The sequence below is a fragment of the Panthera tigris genome, chromosome D4 (genome assembly GCF_018350195.1).
Source record: "Panthera tigris isolate Pti1 chromosome D4, P.tigris_Pti1_mat1.1, whole genome shotgun sequence".
In the NCBI taxonomy this organism is placed as follows: domain Eukaryota; kingdom Metazoa; phylum Chordata; class Mammalia; order Carnivora; family Felidae; genus Panthera; species Panthera tigris.
The window spans coordinates 46195705-46218155 of NC_056672.1; the positions used below are offsets into that span (position 1 = coordinate 46195705).

The following is a 22451-nucleotide window of genomic DNA, read 5'->3' on the forward strand; positions in this document are numbered from 1 at the left end:
TTTGCAGCCCTTCGGGACAGTTTCTTGCGTCGCCCACTGTCCCTCCTCCCAGGCAGCTCCCACTCTCCGCCCGGCCCTCCCTCCCAGGGCTTCAGCGCTCGGCCTGGAGACCTGGTGGGCGGGGAAGCGTCTCCCGCCCTGCTTTCTCCCGCGCAGAGGGCGCGCGGAGCACAGGGGCATTAACTTAGCGCCCCGGGACTCTTTAAGAGGCTTACTGGGCATCTGCGCCTCTTAGCGTCCCCAGCCCCCGGCCAGAGTTGCGTCAAACTTTGCCCGTGTGTGGGTGGGAGGCAGCGGGACCGCGGCCGGTCCTGCCGCACCCCGCTGCCGGCAGGGTTAGCTGTGGACGGCGCACTTTGCTCGCCAGGCACTTCTCAAGAATGGAGCAGTCACAGTGTGGCAGCAGAGACCGCAGCGGCAGCGGCCGACCCCACCTGGCCCCGGGGCTGGTGGCGGCCGCCCCTCCGCCCCCGTCTCCGGCGTTGCCAGTGCCCCCGGGGATACCGGTTCCTCCAACTTTCCTGCGGCCGCCCAGCCTCTTTCTGCGGGCAGCCGCAGCCGCCGCGGGAAGCGGGGGCTGCGCGCCGGCTCCCGGACTGGAGAGAGGGGTGGGCGCCGTGGGCTGCGGCTATCCGCGGACACCCAAGTGCGCCCGTTGTCGCAACCACGGCGTCGTGTCGGCACTCAAGGGCCACAAACGCTTCTGCCGCTGGCGGGACTGCGCGTGTGCCAAGTGCACCCTGATAGCCGAGCGCCAGCGCGTCATGGCCGCCCAGGTGGCGCTGCGCCGGCAGCAGGCCCAGGAGGAGAGCGAGGCCCGGGGGCTGCAGAGGTTCCTGTACCCGGGGCCCTGCGGGCCCGGGGGTCGGACACCCGGAGGCGGCAGCCGAACGGAGAATTCCCAGGCCTCGAGCGGCCGTGTGGCAGTGACGACGCTGGGACTGGGTGCCCTGAGACACACTGATCTGGCGACCCCTGCTTTCCAAGTTGTCCAGCCAGATGATATGGAGGAAAACCAAGGTGAGTTGGTCTTTCCATCTACTCTTTGCAAAGAAAAATGGTTGTTTTGGAGAAAAGCGCTTGGAAAGAAGTAGCCATGCCTCCGTGATGGGCGAGAAAAGTTGTTTAAAAGAAGCATTCATTTAAGTTCTCGGAAACTGCACTGTAATATAAACGTTAATGAGGGTGTTAGAGACGCATCACCTTGGAAGGGCGTTTTGTACTCTTAGCGGATCGGAGAAGATCCTGTAAAAGGGAAGCGTGAGTGATTAGATGAGCAACTCATGCTGGGAATGGAGTTTGCACCCAAGTTGCTCTTAACTTTGCGTGAGTTAGAACTTCAAGCGGGCATGGGGTGAAAGCGTAGTGCTCTATACTCCTTTCAGTTTTAAAACCAGAGTTAATCTTCCAGTTGTGCTGGGAAATGCACTGATTGTTGGGAATACAGTTCCTCATCTCTGGGGCAAAGCTTTGGTGCCAGCTAGAAGTGGAGAAATCTACCAAACCCCTTTTAACCTTCTTCCCTTACCTTAAAAATTTTAATCACCTCCTCCAACTGTTTGTCAGCCTCCAAAAGTGTAGAAATACTAGCTGTAATATTTGAAGTTTCAACTCTTTCCTACAGGAGAGAAATTTAAGTTTCCCAGATTTGGGAAACCATTAGGGAGAAGTCCAATATTAGGAATTTCTTTTCCAAGGAGTTTTAATTTTTTCTCTTACTTATTGACTGCAAAACACCTACATCCTCTGCATTAGGTAAAAAAAAGATATCTGTATTTTTTAAATTAGAGTTAAATAAAGTTTTCCTGCTGATGTAAATCTCACTGTATTTTAATTTCCCAGCCCTAACACTAAGCAGTGAAAATGTCATTTCAGTATTTTTGTATATATTCAAGACAAGTTGTGTCATATGAAATTCTGTGATAATGAAGAGTAAATTATTAATTGGAAAACTTCCTTGAATTGTGAGTATTGCAGATCTTGGATCGCAGGATGTACTTTTGAAAAAGACTATCTCTGTATTTAAATATGGCATATTTGATTTTGTGTTCACCTATGCCAGTGTTTTGCCCATATTCTAGTTTATTTCAGTGGACTAAATAGACTATTTCTTATGAAAAATCAAAGAGTGCCAAAAACAAACTCATTAAACACATAGTAACTGCTATAAAAAAAGTAAAAGTTAAAATTCTGTAAACTAAATGAACAATGAAATCTGGCTGCTAAATCTCTGCTAGACATTGATTTATATGTTTTTTGGGGGCGAGAGAGCAAAGTGTTCTGTTTTCTAGGGTCAAGTATTTTATTTTATTCTTTGCCTCAGTTGACCTCCTCTTTTGAAAAGCCATCCCTATAAGCCATTCTAAACTGACTGCCTCATGTTATCCAATATCCATAAACTGCAATATTCTATTTAATTTACTCATTAGACAAAAACCAATGAGTGATTCAGAGGTGAATAAGATTTTCCTACACACAAAAAACTTACATACAAAAGAAGGAAGACTATATATACCCCAAACCTACAATACAAGACAAACTGTACAATGATAAAAGTAAAGAAGTAAAACCAGGTATAGGAGTTGAGAGAACAGAGAGATGATGTAAATGGTATCACATATCTTAAAGATATCTTATTTTCTGGATAGTCTTATGCAATCAGTATTTTATTACATTATTTTGTACTCTGTGAGGGCAGCATACTAACAAAAATTATTTTGTGCATAAATTGCTTGTAGGCATGAAATTTTGATCCCTTACATGTTCAGAGGGCATATTTAGTGAGTCATAGACTCTGAGTACCTCACTTGACAGTTCACTCTTTCTAATGGAAATAGAGATCAAGTATAAGATAAGAGGAAATGTAAACCAAATTAAAAGTTGTTTAGTGAATGTATACATTATTATTATTTTCCTGGCATAAGCTATATAAAGGGCATTAAAATATTACTGTTATTAATATTAATATGTTCAACATGTTGAGGCATAAAATCAGATTTTTGTATAAAAATATTTTTAGAGAACTTACCTTAATGTTGGAAGGGAGTTGTGATTTGAAGCAAATAACTAATATATTGACACTTTGAAGATATGTACAGATTACAATAGTGCAATAGTGCAGTTTATAATTTTCTTTTAGAAACAATTTGACTGGGGGCACCTGGGTGGCTCAGTGGGTCGAGCGTCCGACTTTGGCTCAGGTCATGATCTCACGGTTCGTGAGTTCGAGCCCCGTGTCAGGCTCTGTGCTGATGGCTCAGAGCCTGGAGCCTGCTTCCGATTCTGTGTCTCCCTCTCTCTCTGCCCCTCCCTCGCTCGCACTTGGTCTCTATCTCTCTCAAAAATAAATAAACTTAAAAAAAATTAGAAACAATTTGACTGTACACTTAAAAAAATATTTCCTAGGGATTGAAAAAGAAAAGTCCACATTTCAGAGCATTAAAAACTACCAGGTGTCTATTATCTCTCCTATAAAATGAAATACGTGCACTCTGGTATGATTTCAGATTGGTACAGCAGTGCTCATTATTGGTTTAGATTTGAAGTGAAATGAAGAATTTGTTGTTTTTCACATTATTCGGGTAACTTAATTGAAACCTGAAATGTGAGCATTAAAAAAATATTGTTGAAATTTAGTATTAGGTATTAAATATTCATTGTCATAGTGAGATTGTTCTTTCCTTTGTCTTCTTATCTAAACAATCATTTTATTTAGTTCTTTTTTGCATAGTGTCATTTTGAAAAAATAGCTCACTGGGATAACAATGAAATTTGGGTAACAATCACCAAGTAATGCAAATACTGTGAGATATTGATCTTATGCTAATAGTTGGGGTAATAATAGACTTTTATCTTTTGATCCCTAAATTAACTACAGCATTTGAATATATAATTTTGTGACCCTGAAATGACATAATAAATAGCATTTCCCCATTGTTCCAATACCTGCATTTCTGAATGACTTTTTAAACTTCTTGTTCATTAAAATTTCTTGCAGTAAATAAATATTACTAATATGCTATGAGTAAATGAATTATCTTATCCAGCATTATTTTTGAGTAGGTAGTACTATTTTTGGGGAAATTTCCCTTTATTTGATTCCTTTTTTTTTTTTTTTCTCTCCCCCAGAACTAAAAGAGAGTAAATATGAATCATGCCAGAGTGGACAAGAAGAGCCAGTCTCCAAATCCCATCAACGTACTCTGGGATCCTCTCCTAAGCCTAATGGTGTCATTGGAAAACAAAACATCAGGCCGTCTATTTCAGAAAACTCAACCAAGGATGATAGCATTCAGCCTCCTCACCCTGGGGAGTTATCAGGAGGGGAAGAGAGTCCCAGGTCCCTGTCATCATCTGATTTGGAATCAGGAAATGAAAGTGAGTGGGCCAAAGACTTCACTGCTACCAGAGCCAGCCTTCCCACACTGTCCTCAAGACCAAGAGACCCTCTTGATATCCTTACCAGGATTTTCCCAAGTTATAGGCGTAGCCGACTAGAAGGCATTCTGCAGTTCTGCAAAGGGGATGTGGTCCAAGCCATTGAACAGGTCCTAAATGGGAAGGAGCACAGACCAGACACCAGGGACCTAGCAAGCTCAGGAGAATTGGCAAATACAGCTTTTCAGAGAGCTTCAAATTTTAGTTTAGGTGGAATTGGTTTTGGAACTCTAGGGAATAAATCAGCTTTCTCTCCTCTTCAGACTACGTCTGCCTCTTATGGAGGTGATTCACATCTCTACAGCTTAAACCCCAGACTAGGTATCAATCCGTTACGGCTGGCATATTCCTCTCCAGGAAGAGGGCTATCTGGTTTTATGTCTCCTTACCTAACTCCGGGGTTGGTACCAGCACTGCCTTTTCGGCCAGCTTTGGATTATGCATTTTCAGGAATGATTAGGGATTCTTCCTACCTTCCTAGCAAAGACTCCATAACTGGTGGCAGATTGTATTCCAGGCCAAATCAGGACAATCTGTAATATTTCTGCCTATTCTCCCTTTCTGGAACATTTCTAGAAGCATGCAACACAACCCTCACATCCACAGCTATTAATGTGTACATTATGTATGTGAGTGGATGACTAGGCCTTATATTTCTTTTTACAACCAATATGATAGATTTGAGATCTAAAGACTTTTCTTTAGCATTTATTAAGTGAAAGAAGCATTTAAACATTATACGTGCCTTGAATAAAGCCATTTCAGGAAATATTTTTACTTTAATGAATTTTCTCCCTAAAATATCAGTTGTAAGAATTCCTGTTTTAAAACTATACTTGTTTTTATTTTATTGAAAAATGGAGTTTATAGTTGTAAAATGTTTATAAGGGTTAATGTTACCCGGTATATAAAATGAACTAACAGGAAGAATTGAAAAGTTGAGGTAATTCCAAATAACTATTACTTTGAACTTTTTCTTCCCTTCTGTTCCTTGTACACAGGAGAGAAAAAACTTATTTAAAGTATTTTAAAGAATTTTATTCACATTTAAGTGGTTAGTAATAAGTAAAACTTTTGAGAAATTTAAATTCCTTATTTTTTTTCTGTATGTTTTATTTTCATTCATTTGTGCCATTTGTGATAACAAGTGCCATTAATAAAACATTTCTCTTTAAAGCGAACTTTGCAAATCACACAAAGCCTGTGAACTAAATTTTAGGAAATGCGACTGCACCATCTCCTGGCCACTATCACTAATTGCATCTAAGTTCTGGTGAAGTGTAAAAGTTAGAAACAAATGGTTTCCTGATAAGATAAGCTAACCTTGTTTTGAAATGATCATTTTGGATCATGCTACAACTTTCATGTTATAAAGTGAACATCTGCTGTGGGTGAGGATTTTAATCTTTTTTTTTTTTAAATCTGGAGAAATACTCCTTTCTGTATGTTGGTGACAATATGGCAGCCATTCTCAAAGGTAAAAATAGTCTTATTCAGATAATTTAAATAGCTGCTCAGATAAATATTGACTGATGGTAGGTAGATGATTCTTAATGTACTGAGGCGAGATATAAAATTTCCAAAGGGGAAATATTATCATTAAATTTTAGAGGATTCTTTGAGATTTTAATAATACTTTTTGTTCTCCATCTGGAGCATACAAAAGCTATTTATTTTAGTAAGTGGAATGTCCCTGAGAAAACTACTTATAAAACAATTTTATGAAGTTTTCTTTATATGTCATCATTTATTTATTTTTTTTAAGGACAGTAGCTTCATTGTTGTTGTTAGGAATAAATGAAAACCCAGCTGTGCTAAAGGATAGTTGATGAGTTAGAAATAGGTTAGGGGCGCCTGGGTGGCTCAGTCGGTTAAGCGGCCGACTTCGGCTCAGGTCATGATCTCCTGGTCCGTGAGTTCGAGCCCCGCGTCGGGCTCTGGGCTGATGGCTCAGACCCTGGAGCCTGCTTCCGATTCTGTGTCTCCCGCTCTCTCTGCCCCTCCCCCGTTCATGCTCTGTCTCTCTCTGTCTCAAAAATAAATAAACGTTAAAAAAAAAAATTAAAAAAAATAAAAAAAAAGAAATAGGTTAAACAGTTTGAGTAACACGATTCACTAAAACTTTCTTAGATTATATCAGTGTGTATGTGTGTATATATATGCATATATATTTTATCAGAAAATATATTAAATGTGTAGTATCTCATCTTGGTATAGGATGTAGATATATTTGGTAGAGTATGCATTATTTTTAGTGGTGTGACTATACGAAAGCAGATCTTGTAAAGACTTGTTGTAATCAGTATTCATTATTTATTAAAAAGTTTCAGATTCTAAGCCTAAGCCAAAATGCAGTGCCTGGCAAGTAGTTGATATTCAATTAATATATACTGAGTGAAGGAACCATTTTGGATAATAGATCTTTCTGAGACTCTGGTAAATCTTTTTTTTTTTTTTTAATGTTTTATTTATTTTTGAGACAGAGACAGAGCATGAACAGGGGAGGGGCAGAGAGAGAGGGAGACACAGAATCTGAAACAGGTTCCAGGCTCTGAGTTGTCAGCACAGAGCCTGATGCGGGGCTTGAACTCACAGACTACGAGATCATGACCTGAGCCAAAGTCGGACGCTCAACTGACTGAGCCACCCAGGCGCCCTGAGACTCTGGTAAATCTAAAGAACTCTATATATGGCCTACGCACAGTTTTGCATATAATTTAACAGGGTTCTTGAATCTCTAAATGCCATTCACCATTCAGTATAGAATCCTTGCTGATTCTTAAATTGTTTCCATTGCATTAATTCACTTCCAAATGCTATTTTTTTTGGAAAAGTACTAGATCCTATAGAGGATACCAAATGTAAAATATTGTGCTCTCAAGGAAGTTACGTTATACAATAGAGATCTGGCTTTTTTTTTTTTTTTTTAGATCTGGCCTAATAATATAACAGTGCCAGAGATATTGGATTCTTTGTGTGGTTTACATAATGATATGCCTGTATCCTTTGAGAAGCTGAATTGCTTTTGAACTGGGGAGAACATCCATTTTGGGCCATATTCAAATTAAAAAATAATGTTATAACCTTAAAACTTAATTTACATAATGCTTTACATATTTCATACCCTTTACAATATTTTTAGAACTAAATAAGCTTATAGAGTAGGTCCCATTTTCTCCAACATTAAATTGAATGTGAGGGACTTGAGGCTCAGCAGTAGTGTTGTCCATCCCCAAGATTACCATAATAGTGCCAATCGTCAGCAGTAGAATTTACTTCACCAATTTCAATTAGACTCTAAGTTCTGAGAGACTTAGACTCATGTGTGTCTCCTCACAGCTTTGTATAGTATCTGGTATACAGCAGGTGCTCAAATAATAGCTTTCTGTGACTGAATTAAACCTAAAAAGGAAGTATTAGCTTAGAAATGTGCTTATTCAACAGCTGTTTATTAAACTCCTACTTTGTGCCAGTCACTGTGTTAGACACAGGAGATAAAGTGGTTAATACAATACAAGAGGTTAACAAGGCCTCACCTCAAGTTGTTCATAGTCTCTATTTATCCATGTGTACAAAAAACAACCAATTATGCAGTGTTGGTGCTATTTGACAATGTTGGTCTGCATAATTGTGAGGTTTATGCCCATGGATGCTGCTTGAGGTCTAAATTCCTAAGCCACTAATTAGGAAGAGGACATCTATTTCCATGTAATGTGTTTACGGAAGTGTAATTTTTTTGAGAGGTAAACTGCATTCAGGTGTCTAGTGAAAGAAGTGGGCAAAGAGAAGCTTTTGTTCCCTTGAATGGAGTGTGTGGAAGTTACTCTAGCTTCCTCATGGCCTCTGGATTGGAGCTATTTCCTGACCCCAATCCCAGGGTTGAACTTTTGGAATTTCTCTGAGTCCGTGCATAGGCCTCCTGGTGTAAGGTCTCACATCTGGCTATTCTATGAAAATGGTTTAGAGTTGGGGGGACAATTGAAGAGCATGTGAGTCAAATGGTTTATTTTTTTCTCTGCAGTTCCTGCTGAAACAAAAAGATTTGGGGGATTTTAAGACTGTCCTTTCTAGGAATTCCTCACTGTGAACTTAGAACTAAGAAAACTATGAAGTGGCCTCCTCATTCAACTCTTTATTTTTTTAAACACGGTTTCCTTAGACATTTGTTTTTCTTTGAAATTAAAAAGCCTTCAGAATGCAAGAGACACTTGGCATAAAGAACCTTATTATTTACCACTGTGAATAGAATTGTTCTCCCATTCACAAAATGAGATGAAGTGCATCATTAGCTTCATAAAGGTAAAGCTATCCTCTGGGCACCGTGATTCTTCAGTGTAGACACTCGTCCTTTAGATCAAGGGTAACAGGAAAAGTTCTTGCTCAGATCCTTTCTTCTCCCTCCCCACATACCTCCAATAATCCTGTTATGGATGCCTGCACTGCAAAGCGAGGCCCATAGTTATTTGGCATAGTTCCCTCCAAATTGAAGCTGTTCTGGTGTAACATTTCAGAGCAGCTGTGCCAAACATTAAAGTACTTTTTTCTTTTTTTTTTAGTTTTTGCTTGCTAAGTATCCGAATGAGAGAAATTCATTACTATTTCCCCTTTCTGAGCTCTACACTAGTGATGGGGAATTCAAGGAAGACAGGATGACAGAGAAGAGAACTATGAAGATGTCTGTTTTTTTACTTTTGCTAATTTGGCAATTAAAAAACTTACGGTGTAATTTCTTTAGACTGTCACAGTATCCTCTATGTCATAATGGCCCCATTATCTAGTTTTAAGAGGATGCTCATAGTTTTAAAATGGGTGCACAGACGTGGCCTTATCAAAACACCTGTGTCAAAAAGTTGCTTTAAAATATCGAATGTTTAGGGTGCCTGGGTGGCTCGGTCGGTTAAGCGTCCGACTTCAGCTCAGGTCATGATCTCACAGTCCGTGAGTTCGAGCCCCGCGTCGGGCTCTGTGCTGACCGCTCAGAGCCTGGAGCCTGTTTCAGATTCGGTGTCTCCCTCTCTCTCTGCCCCTCCCCTGTTCATGCTCTGTCTCTCTCTATCTCAAAAATAAATAAACGTTTAAAAAAAATTTTAAATATCGAATGTTTATTAAACTCCATTTTAGTGATAAATTCATTCAAGAAAAATAGACTAAAAAAATAGGCTAGACATTGATATAAATGGAAGGAAATGTATAGAAAGTTGAACAAGCAAACCAAAAAACGTTGATTAGAAAATCCATGTCAAGCAGGAAGTGTTTTAGATTCCTGTCCTTGACCTTTTATAAATTTTTTGTCAACCAGTTAGATGAAGGAATAAAGGTATACAATTCACTGTTATCTTATTCATGGGCAACACCTATTTAGGAAGGGCAGCTAATCTTTTGGAGGACAGAATTAAGTTTTAAATTATTGATTCTCACCCTCTAACTTCCATTCCAGTGAACTGATAATAATGTTCAAGATGTTAGGACAACAACAACAACAACAACAACAACAACAACAAAAACCCAACCAAACAAAAACCCAACAAAGGAAGAGAGACCTGGATTTACAACACCTTCTTAGGAGAAAAAAAAGTAATGTTATCTACTGATTGGTAAATTTACCATGAGATTACCGTGTAACATGCCTGTTCTAAAAGTCAAGTGAAATTAGATTACGTGAATAGGAATAAAGTGTGTGGAATGAGGGAGGTGATAGTACCACGGAGTCTGGAATATCAGTTGGTCACATATTGGCGGAAGTCATATGATTGGTTCTGAATGCTGTACACCAAGAGTGATTCTAAAACCTGGAATAAAACAGAGAGGTATAAAAGGCTAAGTGGTGATGGTGGTGGTGGTAGTACTGTTTTATGAGAAAGTGTTAGAAATAGGACAAATGACAATATTTAAAGAGCTAGCATATGACCAAAGTGGATTGGGGTTATTCTGTAGAGTGTAGAGGGCATGGAAAATGAAAGTTACATGGAGAGAGAATTCAGAGGAACATAAGGAAGGACTGTTTGGCAGTTGGCAACTGTCCAAGAGTGGAATGTGTGCCTTGTATAAAAATGTGTCCTGTACACAGTGAAAACACCATGTAGAAATGACCATTTAGAGGCCTGCTTGATGAGTTTTTCAAGCACTGCTTCCATGTTGGAACTCAGTCATAAAGAAAGCCAGAACAATGGTTAATGTTTGCTGAATAAATGATTTTAAATTCTAAGATGATGACAATGAAAACACTCAACCATTATTTGTCAGTGAAGCACATTGTAGTTTTGTTCCTCGAAAGTCTCAGGAGTAGATGCAAAAGGAAGAGACAGAATAGTGTATGATTTATATAGGGAGTGAAGAAGTATAGAGGTTAGCAGGAGGTCAGTTGGTATACAGTTGGTCAGTTGGCCTAAAAAAAAGAGAAGGGCTTAAAAAGGACACGAAGAACGCTGGAGATAAACATATTTTCCAGAAAGTGCACATTGGCATGTCTTCCTGAAAGGAGCGTTTACGCTGGAGTTGGGGAGACTTAGGATGGATTTAGCTAAATAGGCAGGTTAATTAAACTCGTGGTCATCTGTTCTCTTTCAGTAAAGCAAGGATAATAATTCTGAGCTATAGCTGATCACTATTAATAGATCTTACTAGAGTAGAGAAATGGGAGAGAGGAAAAATTGGTGTATGAATGCCCACACTTAGAAACAAGGGAGAAATGAATGCTCCTATCCACTAGTGCCTTCATATTTGTAACTAATGATGGGATCGTAGATGGTATTGATAACTTAACTTTTCCCACTCCCCGTTTCATATTTTTTGCCCCCAGCCAGTGTCTGAGTTCATTGTGGTTCCTTACTTAGTGGGGTGGCTCAAATCTTCATTCCTAAGGAATCTGTGCTGTTACAGTCCTGCTTTTGTTGAGTGGCTGTTAACTTCTTACTAACTTTTACCATAAAATGTGGGAAGACGAAGTAACACTCTCGTGGATCTCTTCCATGCTAAAAATACTCCCCCTGCTTCTTTCCTATTATTTGTGTCAAGAGGTGTCCCAAGTAGCCAATGGTAATCTCAGGTTCCAGGACAATGTTGTATTGTTTGGTGGAATCACTTTTCCTTTGGGAATGAAGACTTCTAAGGCAAAAATGCCAAAAGTTGTAGAGAAAGGAAAGAAAAACGTTGCTAGTGAATCATTAGCATTAATACGAGAAGAGCCATTTCATTGTCTATCTTGTGATTCCTAGACTCATGAATTCTGGGTATAGGAGAAGCATCACTACATATTTACAGCTGATTCAAAGCATATCTTACATCTAGGAGGACATTATTCCGGCCCCATAAAGTGCTGTCACCAGCTGGTGCCATAACTGAGTCTTCCAAAGGCCATTCCATAATTTTATTAAGCCAGCTGTTTCAGGATGAGGGAAACATGATGATACCAGAGAAAGAAGTCCATGAGCATGAGACAAATGTTGTACTTCATTTGCTATAAAGTGAATTTCTTTGTCAGAAGCAATGTTGTATGGAATACTGTGAAGGTGAATAAAGCATTCAGTAAGCGCACAGATGGTAGTTTTAGCCGAAACTGAGAGTAGGAAAGACAAAACCATATCCAGCATAAATGTCTTTTCCAGTGAGAACAAAGAGCTGCTCCTTCAATGATGGAAGTGATCCAGTGTAATCAACCTGATACCAGGTGGTTGGCTGGTTCCCCCCAGGAAAGGGTGCCATTTTAGGGGCTCAGTGTTGATATTTGCTCTTGGCAGGTTGGGTACTCAGCAGTGGCTCTAGCCAAATTGGCCTGGGTGAGTGGAAATCCGTGTTGCTGAGCCCATACACAAGTTCCATCTCTGCTTCCATGATCATTGTCTTCATGAGCCAGTTGAGCAATTACGGAGATAAAAGAATGGGGGAAAGAATGGGTCACTTTGTGCAAATGATTATTAAGATCTTCCTCTTCTAAGATTGCTGTTTGGGACAGCATTTTTATGGAACAAAAAGATTCTCATATCTGTGCCCACTGGGAGAGGTCTTTCCACATATCTCTTCCCTAGATTGTGTTTTTTTCATGTTTCTCCCAGCTATGTTTCTTCTGGCCAGAGAGCCAAACTGTGAGCCACTGCTCATGACTCATTTTTAGATAGGTGCTTCCATCCATCTATTCTTCTCTTCCAGGCAAAATGAACAATCAGGTCCACAGCTTGAAGTTCTTCCCATTGGAAAGATTTTCTTCATTGCTCTCCTCCAGGGCCACACCTGTAGTACTGCAGCTGTACATTTTAGATAGTGCCAGAATCATGTGTAGAATCATCTGTGAACAAGGACCAAATTGTTCTTCTTTATTCTGGTGTCATAGACAACTTCACATTAGAGAGAAAGGAGGAAATGTGGCAGGGGTCTGAGCCATGGAAATTTGAGCCACTTTTCATGTAACTGGTTTGTGACTTCAAAACTTGGGGAGAAAAACCTATGTATCACTTCCACTTGACTAAAATACTGCTATAGAGGATTTTGTGGGTCACACAACACTCAGTTCATATGAGTATTTCAGGTCACATGTTTATTTAATGGCCAGTATTAAGTGTTAGGGCTCTAGTAGGACCCAGTTACAAGGCAGAAGCTGTTTGTCAAATGCAAATCATTATCTGCACAGAAGCATAGCTTTTCTCCAAAGTCCAAGAAGGGTATCCTATGATTTATGTATAGAAGTCAACCAAAGCTTTCCCTTAGGATCACCAACTGCCATAGACACTTCAAGCACTATTGAATATACTGAGTCATGTGACCCAAATGATAAGACAGGTTGAATAGAAGAGTGGATCTGTTGCAGAACTTCCTTTTGATCTGGAACTCAAGCGCACCATTTACTGGGTTATTTGGTGAATAGGTTGAAGTAAGATGCTCAAATCAGGTATCTATTGCAACTAAAATTCAGAAGTCCATCTTTTAGAGGTAGTGGGTGCCAAATACAGAAACATGCTTAGCATTGGGTAAGACATACTTCAACATGCACCAGACCACTGATACCCTGGAAATTTCACTAGAAATTTTACTACTTCCTACTCACTGGGTTCAGTCAGCATGATATCATCTGTATGGGCTTGCTTGATGTCCTGTAGAAAAGAGAGAAGCAAACAAGTTCCCAGAGGACTAGACCATGGAGACAGCTGGAGAGTTGATAGAGCTCTAAGGTGAAATGCTAAAGTCTATTACTGTTTCTGTGGCCTTTACTAGCAAGTACAGAGAAAAAGTATTTTTTTCAGTTTTGTTACTTTTTAATTGAAATATAATTAACATACCACGTTATATTAGTTTCAGGTGTACAATATAATGATTCAACATTTCTATATATTAGTTTTCATCATAAGTGTACTCTTTTTAAAATGTTTATTTATTTTTGAGAGGGGGAGAGAGTGTGAGCAGGAGAAGGGCGGTGGATGGGGGGGAGACAGAGGATCTGAAGCAGGCCCTGTGCTGACAGCAGAGAGCCTGATGCGGACTCAAACTCATGAACCATGAGATCATGACCTGAGCTGAAGTCAGATGCTTAATTGACTAAGCCACCCAGGCACCCTGATAATTGTACACCTAATCCTCTTTATCTATTTCATCCCCCTCTCCCCCTGCACCTCCCCTCTGGAAACCACCAGTTCTGTATATATGAGTCTGTTTTCTTCTCTTTTGTTTTCTTTGTTTTTTTTTCTTAAATTTCACAAGAGTGAAATCATATGGTAATTGACATTCTGATTATTTCACTTAGAATTATTCTCTAGGTCTATCCATGTTGTTGCAAATGGAAAGATCTCATTCTTTTTATGGCCAAGTAAAGCATTCCATTGTGTGTGTGAGTGTGTGTGTGTGTGTGTGTGTGTGTGTGTATCCATTCATCTACTGATGGACACTTGAGTTCCTTCCCTTTCTTGTCTATTGCAAATAATGCTGCAATAAATGTAGGAGTGCATTTATCTTTCTTAATCAGTGTTTTCATTTTCATGAGGTAGACACCTAGCAGTGAAATTACTGGGTAGTATGGTACTTCTATATTTAGTTTTCTGAGGAAACTACATACTGTTTTCCCTAGTGGTGGCACCAATTTACATTCCCACCAACAGTGCACAAGTGTTCCCTATTCTCCACATCCTCTCCAACACTTGTTATTTCTTATCTTTTTGATACCAGCCATTCTGGGTCGTATGAGATGATATCTCGTTGTGGTTTTGATTTGCATTTTCCTGATGATGAGTGATTTTGAGCATCTTTTCTTGTGTCTGTTGGCCATTTGTATGTCTTCCTTGGAAAAATTTCTGTTCAGGTTCTCTGTCATTTTTAATCAGATTATTTTTTTGTTGCTGTTGTTGTTTCAGTGTCAAGTTCTATAAGTACTTTATAGATTTTGGATACTAACCCTTTACCAAATATGTCATTTGCAAATATCTTCTCCCATTCAGTAAAGTTGTCTTTTGTTTTAATGATGGTTTCCTGTGCAAAAGCTTTTTATTTTGATGTAGTCCCAGTAGTTTATTTTTGCTTTTGTTTCCCTTGCCTGAGGAGACATATCTAGAAAAATGTTTCAATGGCCAATATCAAAAAAATTACTGCCTATGTTTTCTTCTAGAAGTTTTATGGTTTCAGGTTTCACATTTAGGTCTTTAATGCATCTTGAGTTTATTTTTGTGTATGTTATAAGACAATGGTTCGGTGTCTTTCTTTTACATGTAGCTGTCCAGTTTTCCCAGCACCATTTGTTGAAGAGACTGTCTTTTACCCATTGTATGTTCTTGCTTTTTTTGTTTTAGATTAATTTACAATGTAAGCATGAGTTTATTTCTGGGCTCTCTGTTCTGTTCCATTATTCTATGTTCCAGGACCATACTGCTTTAATTACTACAACTTTGTAGTATCTCTTGAAATTTGGGATTGTGATACCTCCAGCTTTGATCTTTTTCAAGATGGCTTTGGCTGTTCAGGGTCTTTTGTGGTTCCATGCAAATTTTAGTATTACTTATTCTAGTTCTGTGAAAAATGTCATTGGTAGTTGGTAGGGATCCCATTGGATCTGTAGATTGCTTTGGGTAGTATGGACATTTTAACATATTCATTCTTCCAAATGATGAGCATGGAATATCTTTCCATTTTGTTGTGTCATCTTCAATTTCTTTCATCAGTGTTTTATAGTTTTTGGAGTACAGGTCTTTCTCCTTTTTGGTTAAGTTTGAGAAAACGTATTTTTGAGATCCATAGTCTCAAACTAGAAAAAAATGGAGTTGTTGACTTGCTCCAGTAAAGCAGCCACATCTGGAAATAAGCTGCAGTTGTGGTTACCACCTAATTAAGTTTATAATAGTACAGTGTCATTTTTCAAGACCCATCTGCCTTATCCATAGGCCAAATAGGTGAATTGAATGAGGATGTGGTAGGGCTCTGTCCTTGATGATGAGAGAAATCTTGGCATTCTCTCCAGGAATGTGCTATTGTTTTTCCTCACTACTGTGGTCAAGAGTGGAAGTTCTAGAGGCTTACATTTGACATTTTCCATTGAAACCTATTTCCCTGACATAGGTCAGGGATCCAATGTGGGGACTGTGCCAATTTCTGAATATGTCTCTTCCAACTATCCTTTCCAGAGTTGAGGAAATAAACATGGGGTAATTTGGGGGCACCCACTGGGTTCACTATGAAGCTGATGATCTGATCCAAAATGTCATTGATGATTAGATCTCATTTCTCCTTCTTAAACCTTATCTAGCCTGGTGGATCATAGTGGTAGTTTGGATTCTCAGGGAATAGTCACTGTCTAATAAATCCTGAAAAATATGATTATTTATTTGTCCCCATTGTATAGACAGTGACCCGCAAAGTTGGCTCATGTCCTTTTGGAGAAAGCTAGGAGGAAGATTTATAGTTTAAATTGTTTGCAAGTGTAGCAGGGTCCTCACTCAAGTGGACCCGTCCTCAATTTCTAGGAGAGGCTCTAGGTCTATAAACAGGCTTAAGTCTAGAGATTTGTTGAAGAGCTGTAACTCTTTTATGGTGGCTCAAGAAAGAGTTTTATCATACTTAGACCTTTTATACTTATACAATTAAGTATAAGTACAGTTATACAATTAAAGTATGACTTTTTCAGATTTCTCATCTATTTTAATCCTAGAGACATAATGATTGATTAGTCAATGCCAAAGAGCCCTGCAGGTCAAATGATTCTGGCAACTGTTTCAGTTCTGTGTTGTTACTGTTTTTTAATAGTAGCCATGCCCATCCAGGGTGCTTGAAAAAAATTATGTTCACTGTTCTGTGTTGTTTGTTCCTCTGCTCTATAAATGTCAATTAGACACTGTTGGTTGGTTGTATTGTCCAGTATGTCCATATTCTTGCTGATTTTTGTCTAGTAGTTCTATGAATTCCTGAGAGTAGGGTAGTAAAGGTGCCATTTGTAATGGTGGTATTGTCTCGCTGTTTTGGCAAAACACACACCAGTCTCCCATCCCAAACACATATGCATACAACTTGTTCTCCATGCAGAAAACATTATTATGAATAAATCAAATAATCAGGAAGAGAATGATTTGGTGATTGTTGAAATTCTGAGTTTTTGTCATTTTCTTTCATATTTTGAAAACTAATGCAGATACTTTGGTGTGTGTATCACATACCATAATTTATAATTTATTGACTCTTTGATTTGAAAATTTATACTTTCTAAAATAAAAAGTTTTCAACACTTTCTAAAAATACCAGCATAAATGAAGTCTTATAATTTTCTGTCTTTATTTTATGGACAAATGTAGAAACCTATAGTTATTTTCATGGGTGGAACACACTGTGGCATTTAAATGCATTAAGATAATTTTGATTACAAAACAGTGTGTCTTAACATCCGATCAAGCAGCAGCTATGCGTTCACAGTTTAATTTACCCTTTCTGTTGAATACACATAACAATCATAAATAAAATACATTTATTTAAAAATTAAATGCCCATAGCTTTGTTCAAAAATAAGATAAGTATTTTTGAGAAATGAATAGAACAGAAACTGATAGTAATAAACAGAAGGCTGAAGGTACATATTTCTTGGGATTTAGGGAACCGAATGGTGAAAGGCAATTGGAATTTGACTGCTTTGGACTAATGTCAATCAATATTGCCTTCTGTTCATGAGTAGTTAGAGAAAAAAGTTGATGAATCAAACTTGGAGGATGTGGCTAGGGTTCCTTGCCAAGGAAAGCAGGCTGAAAAAGGCTGCCACAGTTGCCTAGAGTTATACCTTGCTTGGTATGATAGGAAAGAGAAAACAGTCATGCACCCAGGGTCTGGATCATGCTCTGTTATGGCCTTTGATATCATTCCAGTACTAATGTGAAATAGGAGCCTTGAGGTGCCATTATAATGCACGGTTGTACATTGGAGGTCTTGAGGGTGCAATGTAGGCAAGCATAAAACTGCTAGGGAAGAATGAACAGAGAGAATAAGGAAGGAAGAAAAGTGAACTACCACTAGAGCATGCAAATTAAAATTTTAATGCACAGGAGGAAATCTATTTCCAAGACATGACTGTCTCAAGCAACAGTTGAGGCATAAGTATATGTCCATAAAATTCAAACAATAGAATGATTTGAATATGACATTAAAATTAATATATTTAAGAGCCTCAAAGATATAAAAGTAGAAATACTACTTAAAAATAAATTGTTTACGAAATAGATTCAGACTGATATGTATTTTTGAAAAACAGTTACAGATAGTAAAAACCAATTAAAAATGTTAGGAATAAAGAGTATTGAGAAAAGAATTAACTAATTGGAAAATACTACTGAGAAGTTCATCTGGACCCTAGCACAAAGATAAAGAGGTGAAAAAGATAAATGGGTACTTAGAATGATGGTGGAAAATCGATTGAGAGGCTCCAACATATGTCTTGTAGGAGTCCTAGGGGTAGAGAATTGAGGAAATTGTATAGAGTAACAGCTAAAGTATTTTCAGGTGTGGAGTTGAGAAAACAAACAGCTAAACTGTGTGAGTAAGTGTTAATAACTACTCTATGTCTACCTTTTTATAAATAAAAAAAATTTAGAACTATAGATCTAGGTAGTAACGTGGAAAATACAGATGGGGAAAGGGTGTTTGTCATAAGATTCTTGTCTTTTGGGAGAGAAAAAAGATATTAAATAATTTTAGAAAAAATATTTTCTTAGGTATGCATGTTGGCAACCTAAAGGTTATCACTGAAGGATAATAATCAAATGTATAACTTCTAAGCCATGAGATATATTAATATACATTTCAAGTCATTTTTCTTCAGATGTTTTACTCCTTGAATAGAGACATGACCTTACTCTCCTTTTTCCCTCTCATCTCCTCCTGGGACTTCTCACTCAGTAAACCCAATGGGAAGCCTTAGGGAAAGGAAGCTGATTGATGTGCCCATATAGATAGATCCACCACTTGAGACACAGAGTAGAATGGAGAATTGGGAGATCTGATCTGGAGGTGGAAAGGAATATATTTAGTAAAACCTCATCACAAAAATAAATCCCAGGTAGAATAAAGGCCCTTATGTGAAAAACACAGCATTGAAATTATTAAAAGATACTGAGACTATATCTAGGGAGTATGGGAATATTTCTTTACCAAGATCCCAAAAACACATCTCAAAGGACAGACAGATGAATGGAACTATAGTAAAATTAATTTTTTGGACAGTAATATGCAAAACAATTAAATGTCAATAACAAACTACATATATAGCACACAAAGAATGGCATTCCAGGATATATAAGTACTATGAATCAATACAGTTGGCCAAATAATCATTAGAAGATGTAAACCATTATACAGCAGTTAACATGAATTGGTTGGATCTTTATGTGTCAATGTGGATAAATCTCAAGACAAAATACTGAATTAAAAAAACCTCATGAAATTATGTATAGAATATATTTAATATGATTGTGACTGGAATAATTCCATATGTGAAAATTAAACTAAAAGTACAATAATGCTGTGTATTGTTTCTGGATAGATATGCAATAAAAGTACAAACAAACAGATTAGTTATAGTAAAGAAATCATGTTAGTTACTTGCAACTAGGATTGGAGGGGATTGGGAGTGGGTAATGTAACGTAGGTGTTTGAATGTAATCTCTAATGTTTTATTTCTTTTTTTATTATTGTTTAATTTGTATATATTTTTTATTTTAGAGAGAGAGAGAGTGCGAGTGGGGGAGAGGGGCAGAGGGAGAGAGAAAGAGAATCTTAAGCAGGTTCCTAACTCAGCAGAGTCCAATATGGGGCTGGATCCCATGACCCTGGGATCATGACCTAAGCTGAACTCGAGTCAGACAGTTAACTAACTGAGCTACCTAGGTACCTCCACCCCCACAGATGTTTTCTTTTCTTTTCTTTTTCTTTTTATTTATTTATTTTACTTTTTTTAACATTTATTTATTTTTGAGGGAGAGAGAGAGAGAGAGAGACAGACAGACAGAGGACGAGCAGGGAGGGGCAAAGTGAGAGAGAAACACACACAAAATCTGAAGCAGGCTCCAGGCTCTGAGCTGTCAGCACAGAGCCCGACGCAGGGCTCAAACCCACGAATTGTGAGATTATGACCTGAGGCAAAGTCGGACTGACTCAACCGACTGGGCCAGCCAGGTGCTCCTATTTCTTAAAAAAATCTTAAATATGACCAAATGTCAATTTTACTTAATTAAAAGAGGTATAGGTACATTTTATTATCCTTTTTTTATTTTCTGGGCTTTAAAAGCTTTTTTGGGGGGGCTTTAAAACTTTTTAAAAATAACAAAAAGGAAGAATACTTTATTAATGCAATACAAAAATACTTTCTCTCAGATATATGAGTGTGATTAGGGTCATCATTAGACCACTAATTTTAATTCTGTAGACCGAGTTCATGATGCAACTTTTGTGCTTTTTCGAGTCCTGTTTTTCTGGTAATGGAGGCAAACAAGCAAGAAGTATTTTTCCTCTGTCTTTCCTTCCCATAGCAAAAGAGTATTAAAAATAGTCCCAGGAGTTCAGGAACTGAGCAGCCAGAAAGTGGTTCTTAATTCATGCATAAGTGTTAATTGATTTCTTAATTGAATAAGCAACATTGTACAAAACAATATTCGGGGCTATGTAGATAAATACAGAAATGATCTTAGAGGAAAAGCAGGTGGCAGGAAATTAACATTTACTAAATACCTCTTGTGTGGCAGGCTCTAAACAGGAATTTGAGTGCACAATCAGACTATTAATATGGAGTCCTTTAAATCTGATGTTTTAAAATATATACTCAGTGTTTACTTAATTTTGGCACTTAGAAACTTGTTTCCTATCAATAAAAATGGGATACTTGTGTTCCACATAACAGATTCATTCCATAAACTCATTATCACAGCATTTAACTTGTGTCTGCTGTACTGTTTGGTCGTTCACACCGTAAGGAAAGAAACACCTCTCTTGGACAGACTGTAGACTGTATTTGAAGTTTCTTTTCCTTGTCTTTTCTGTTAGCAAAACATTTCCTATTTTCCAGGGGATTTTATTTCTCTGACTTTCTTTTCTGATACTCTGAACTCTAAAGCTAATTGGTTGACATAAAAATGAAGAGCAAGGAAGGTCCTAAGGTTCAATTCTTGATTTTGTCACTTCCTGTTTGACCCCTGTTGGGCAACTGCCTTTTTAATATTCCAGTTGCCTCATCGGGCAATTGAGATGTTAATAGTGCCACCTAGCTCAGAGGGTTGTTGGGAGTGGAGGGAGGGAGGTTTAAAAAGTAGGAAATAACACATCTCTGTCACTTTGACATTGAGCAGCATTAAGCTTCTGCAAATGTAACCTATGGTTTTGTTTTTTTTTTTTTTGAAAGAATTACAAGTTAGGTGATAAAATAACTCATCTGTTCTTGGAAGATAGCACTATACCACACAATCGTGTGCTTCAGATTTTCAGACTTGATGCCCGAGGCCATGTCAGCTGTTCAGTCTCCAGCCTGGGGTATAGGTGGGAACCTGTACTATGCCATTTTCATCTTGCTCCAAACGGGTCCGTTCTGTAGGGAGTGCTTTTTAAAACTTCCACTTGAGGGCGCTGTCTACTTCTGTGGGAATTAGAATATCACAAATGTCCAGTTACACAAAGAACCTTTTTCGATTTAGCCCATATCGTATTTCCAATTTATTCCAGGGTCATGTTAGTTCTCCTTATTGATTGTTGCCCCAGGCAGATGCCATCCTGACCTATGCTGAGCACTTTATATTAGACATTTCATTACATTGCATTAATCTTCTCAATTATCTTGAGGAGAATACTTGTCCCAATTTTATAGATGAGCAAAAAGCCTGAGAAAGGTTAAGTAATTCTCCCAAGTTGTCCTAACTAGCATGTGGTATAAAACTCAAACTTAAGCCTAGATCAGTCTAACTACAAGACTAGTTGATATTCTTTCATGATGTCTCTCTATTTAATATATATATTTGTTTACAAATATGTGTGTATATATATATGTCTATATAGTACATGTATATGTGCATATACATGCATATGTACATGTGTGTATATGAGCATATGTGTATATATTTATTAGTGTAATTTTAGAATTTAATGGACAAATATTTCATATATAATTATTATATTTAGACTACATTTTAATTTTTTTAAATTTATTTTGAGAGAGACAGAGGCAGTGCCAGTGGGAGAGGGGCAGAGAGAGGAAGAGAGAGAGAATGCCCAGCAGGCTCTGTGCTGTCAGTGCAGAGCCCAACGCGGGGCTCAAACTCATGAAACTGTGAGATCATGACCTGAGCAGAAACCAAGAGTTGGATGCTTTACCAGCTGAGCCACCCCGGCGCCCCTAGGCTATATTTTAAAAACTACATTTATATTATATTTTAAAACAGGTCCAAATTAAAGATCCTGATGAAGAAAATACACAGATAAAATTGTTTGCCTGCAGAGGAAGTTCTGGTATTTTTGCTGAATAATTATGCAATAAATGTGCTAAAGCAGAGCCAGCATGCCCAACTGTTTCATCACATTGGCAAGCT

The 22451-nt window shown here is 38.2% G+C and overlaps 1 protein-coding gene across 1 annotated transcript; it reads left to right on the forward strand.

Annotated features, from left to right (window-relative positions):
- Positions 1-380: 380 nt before the first annotated feature.
- DMRTA1 (DMRT like family A1) lies at positions 381-5222 on the forward strand. Its single transcript, XM_007098511.2, has 2 exons — positions 381-1020; positions 4129-5222. The coding sequence occupies exons 1-2, from the start codon at positions 381-383 to the stop codon at positions 4974-4976; spliced, it is 1488 nt and encodes a 495-aa protein (XP_007098573.2). The 3' UTR covers positions 4977-5222.
- Positions 5223-22451: the final 17229 nt, after the last annotated feature.

Bases quoted from the DNA above. Each gene is read 5' to 3' on its own strand.
- DMRTA1 (XM_007098511.2), top strand. From the start codon at position 381: ATGGAGCAGTCACAGTGTGGCAGCAGAGACCGCAGCGGCAGCGGCCGA. The intron at 1,021-4,128 runs GTGAGTTGGTCT...TCTCTCCCCCAG, and splicing joins TGATATGGAGGAAAACCAAG to AACTAAAAGAGAGTAAATAT.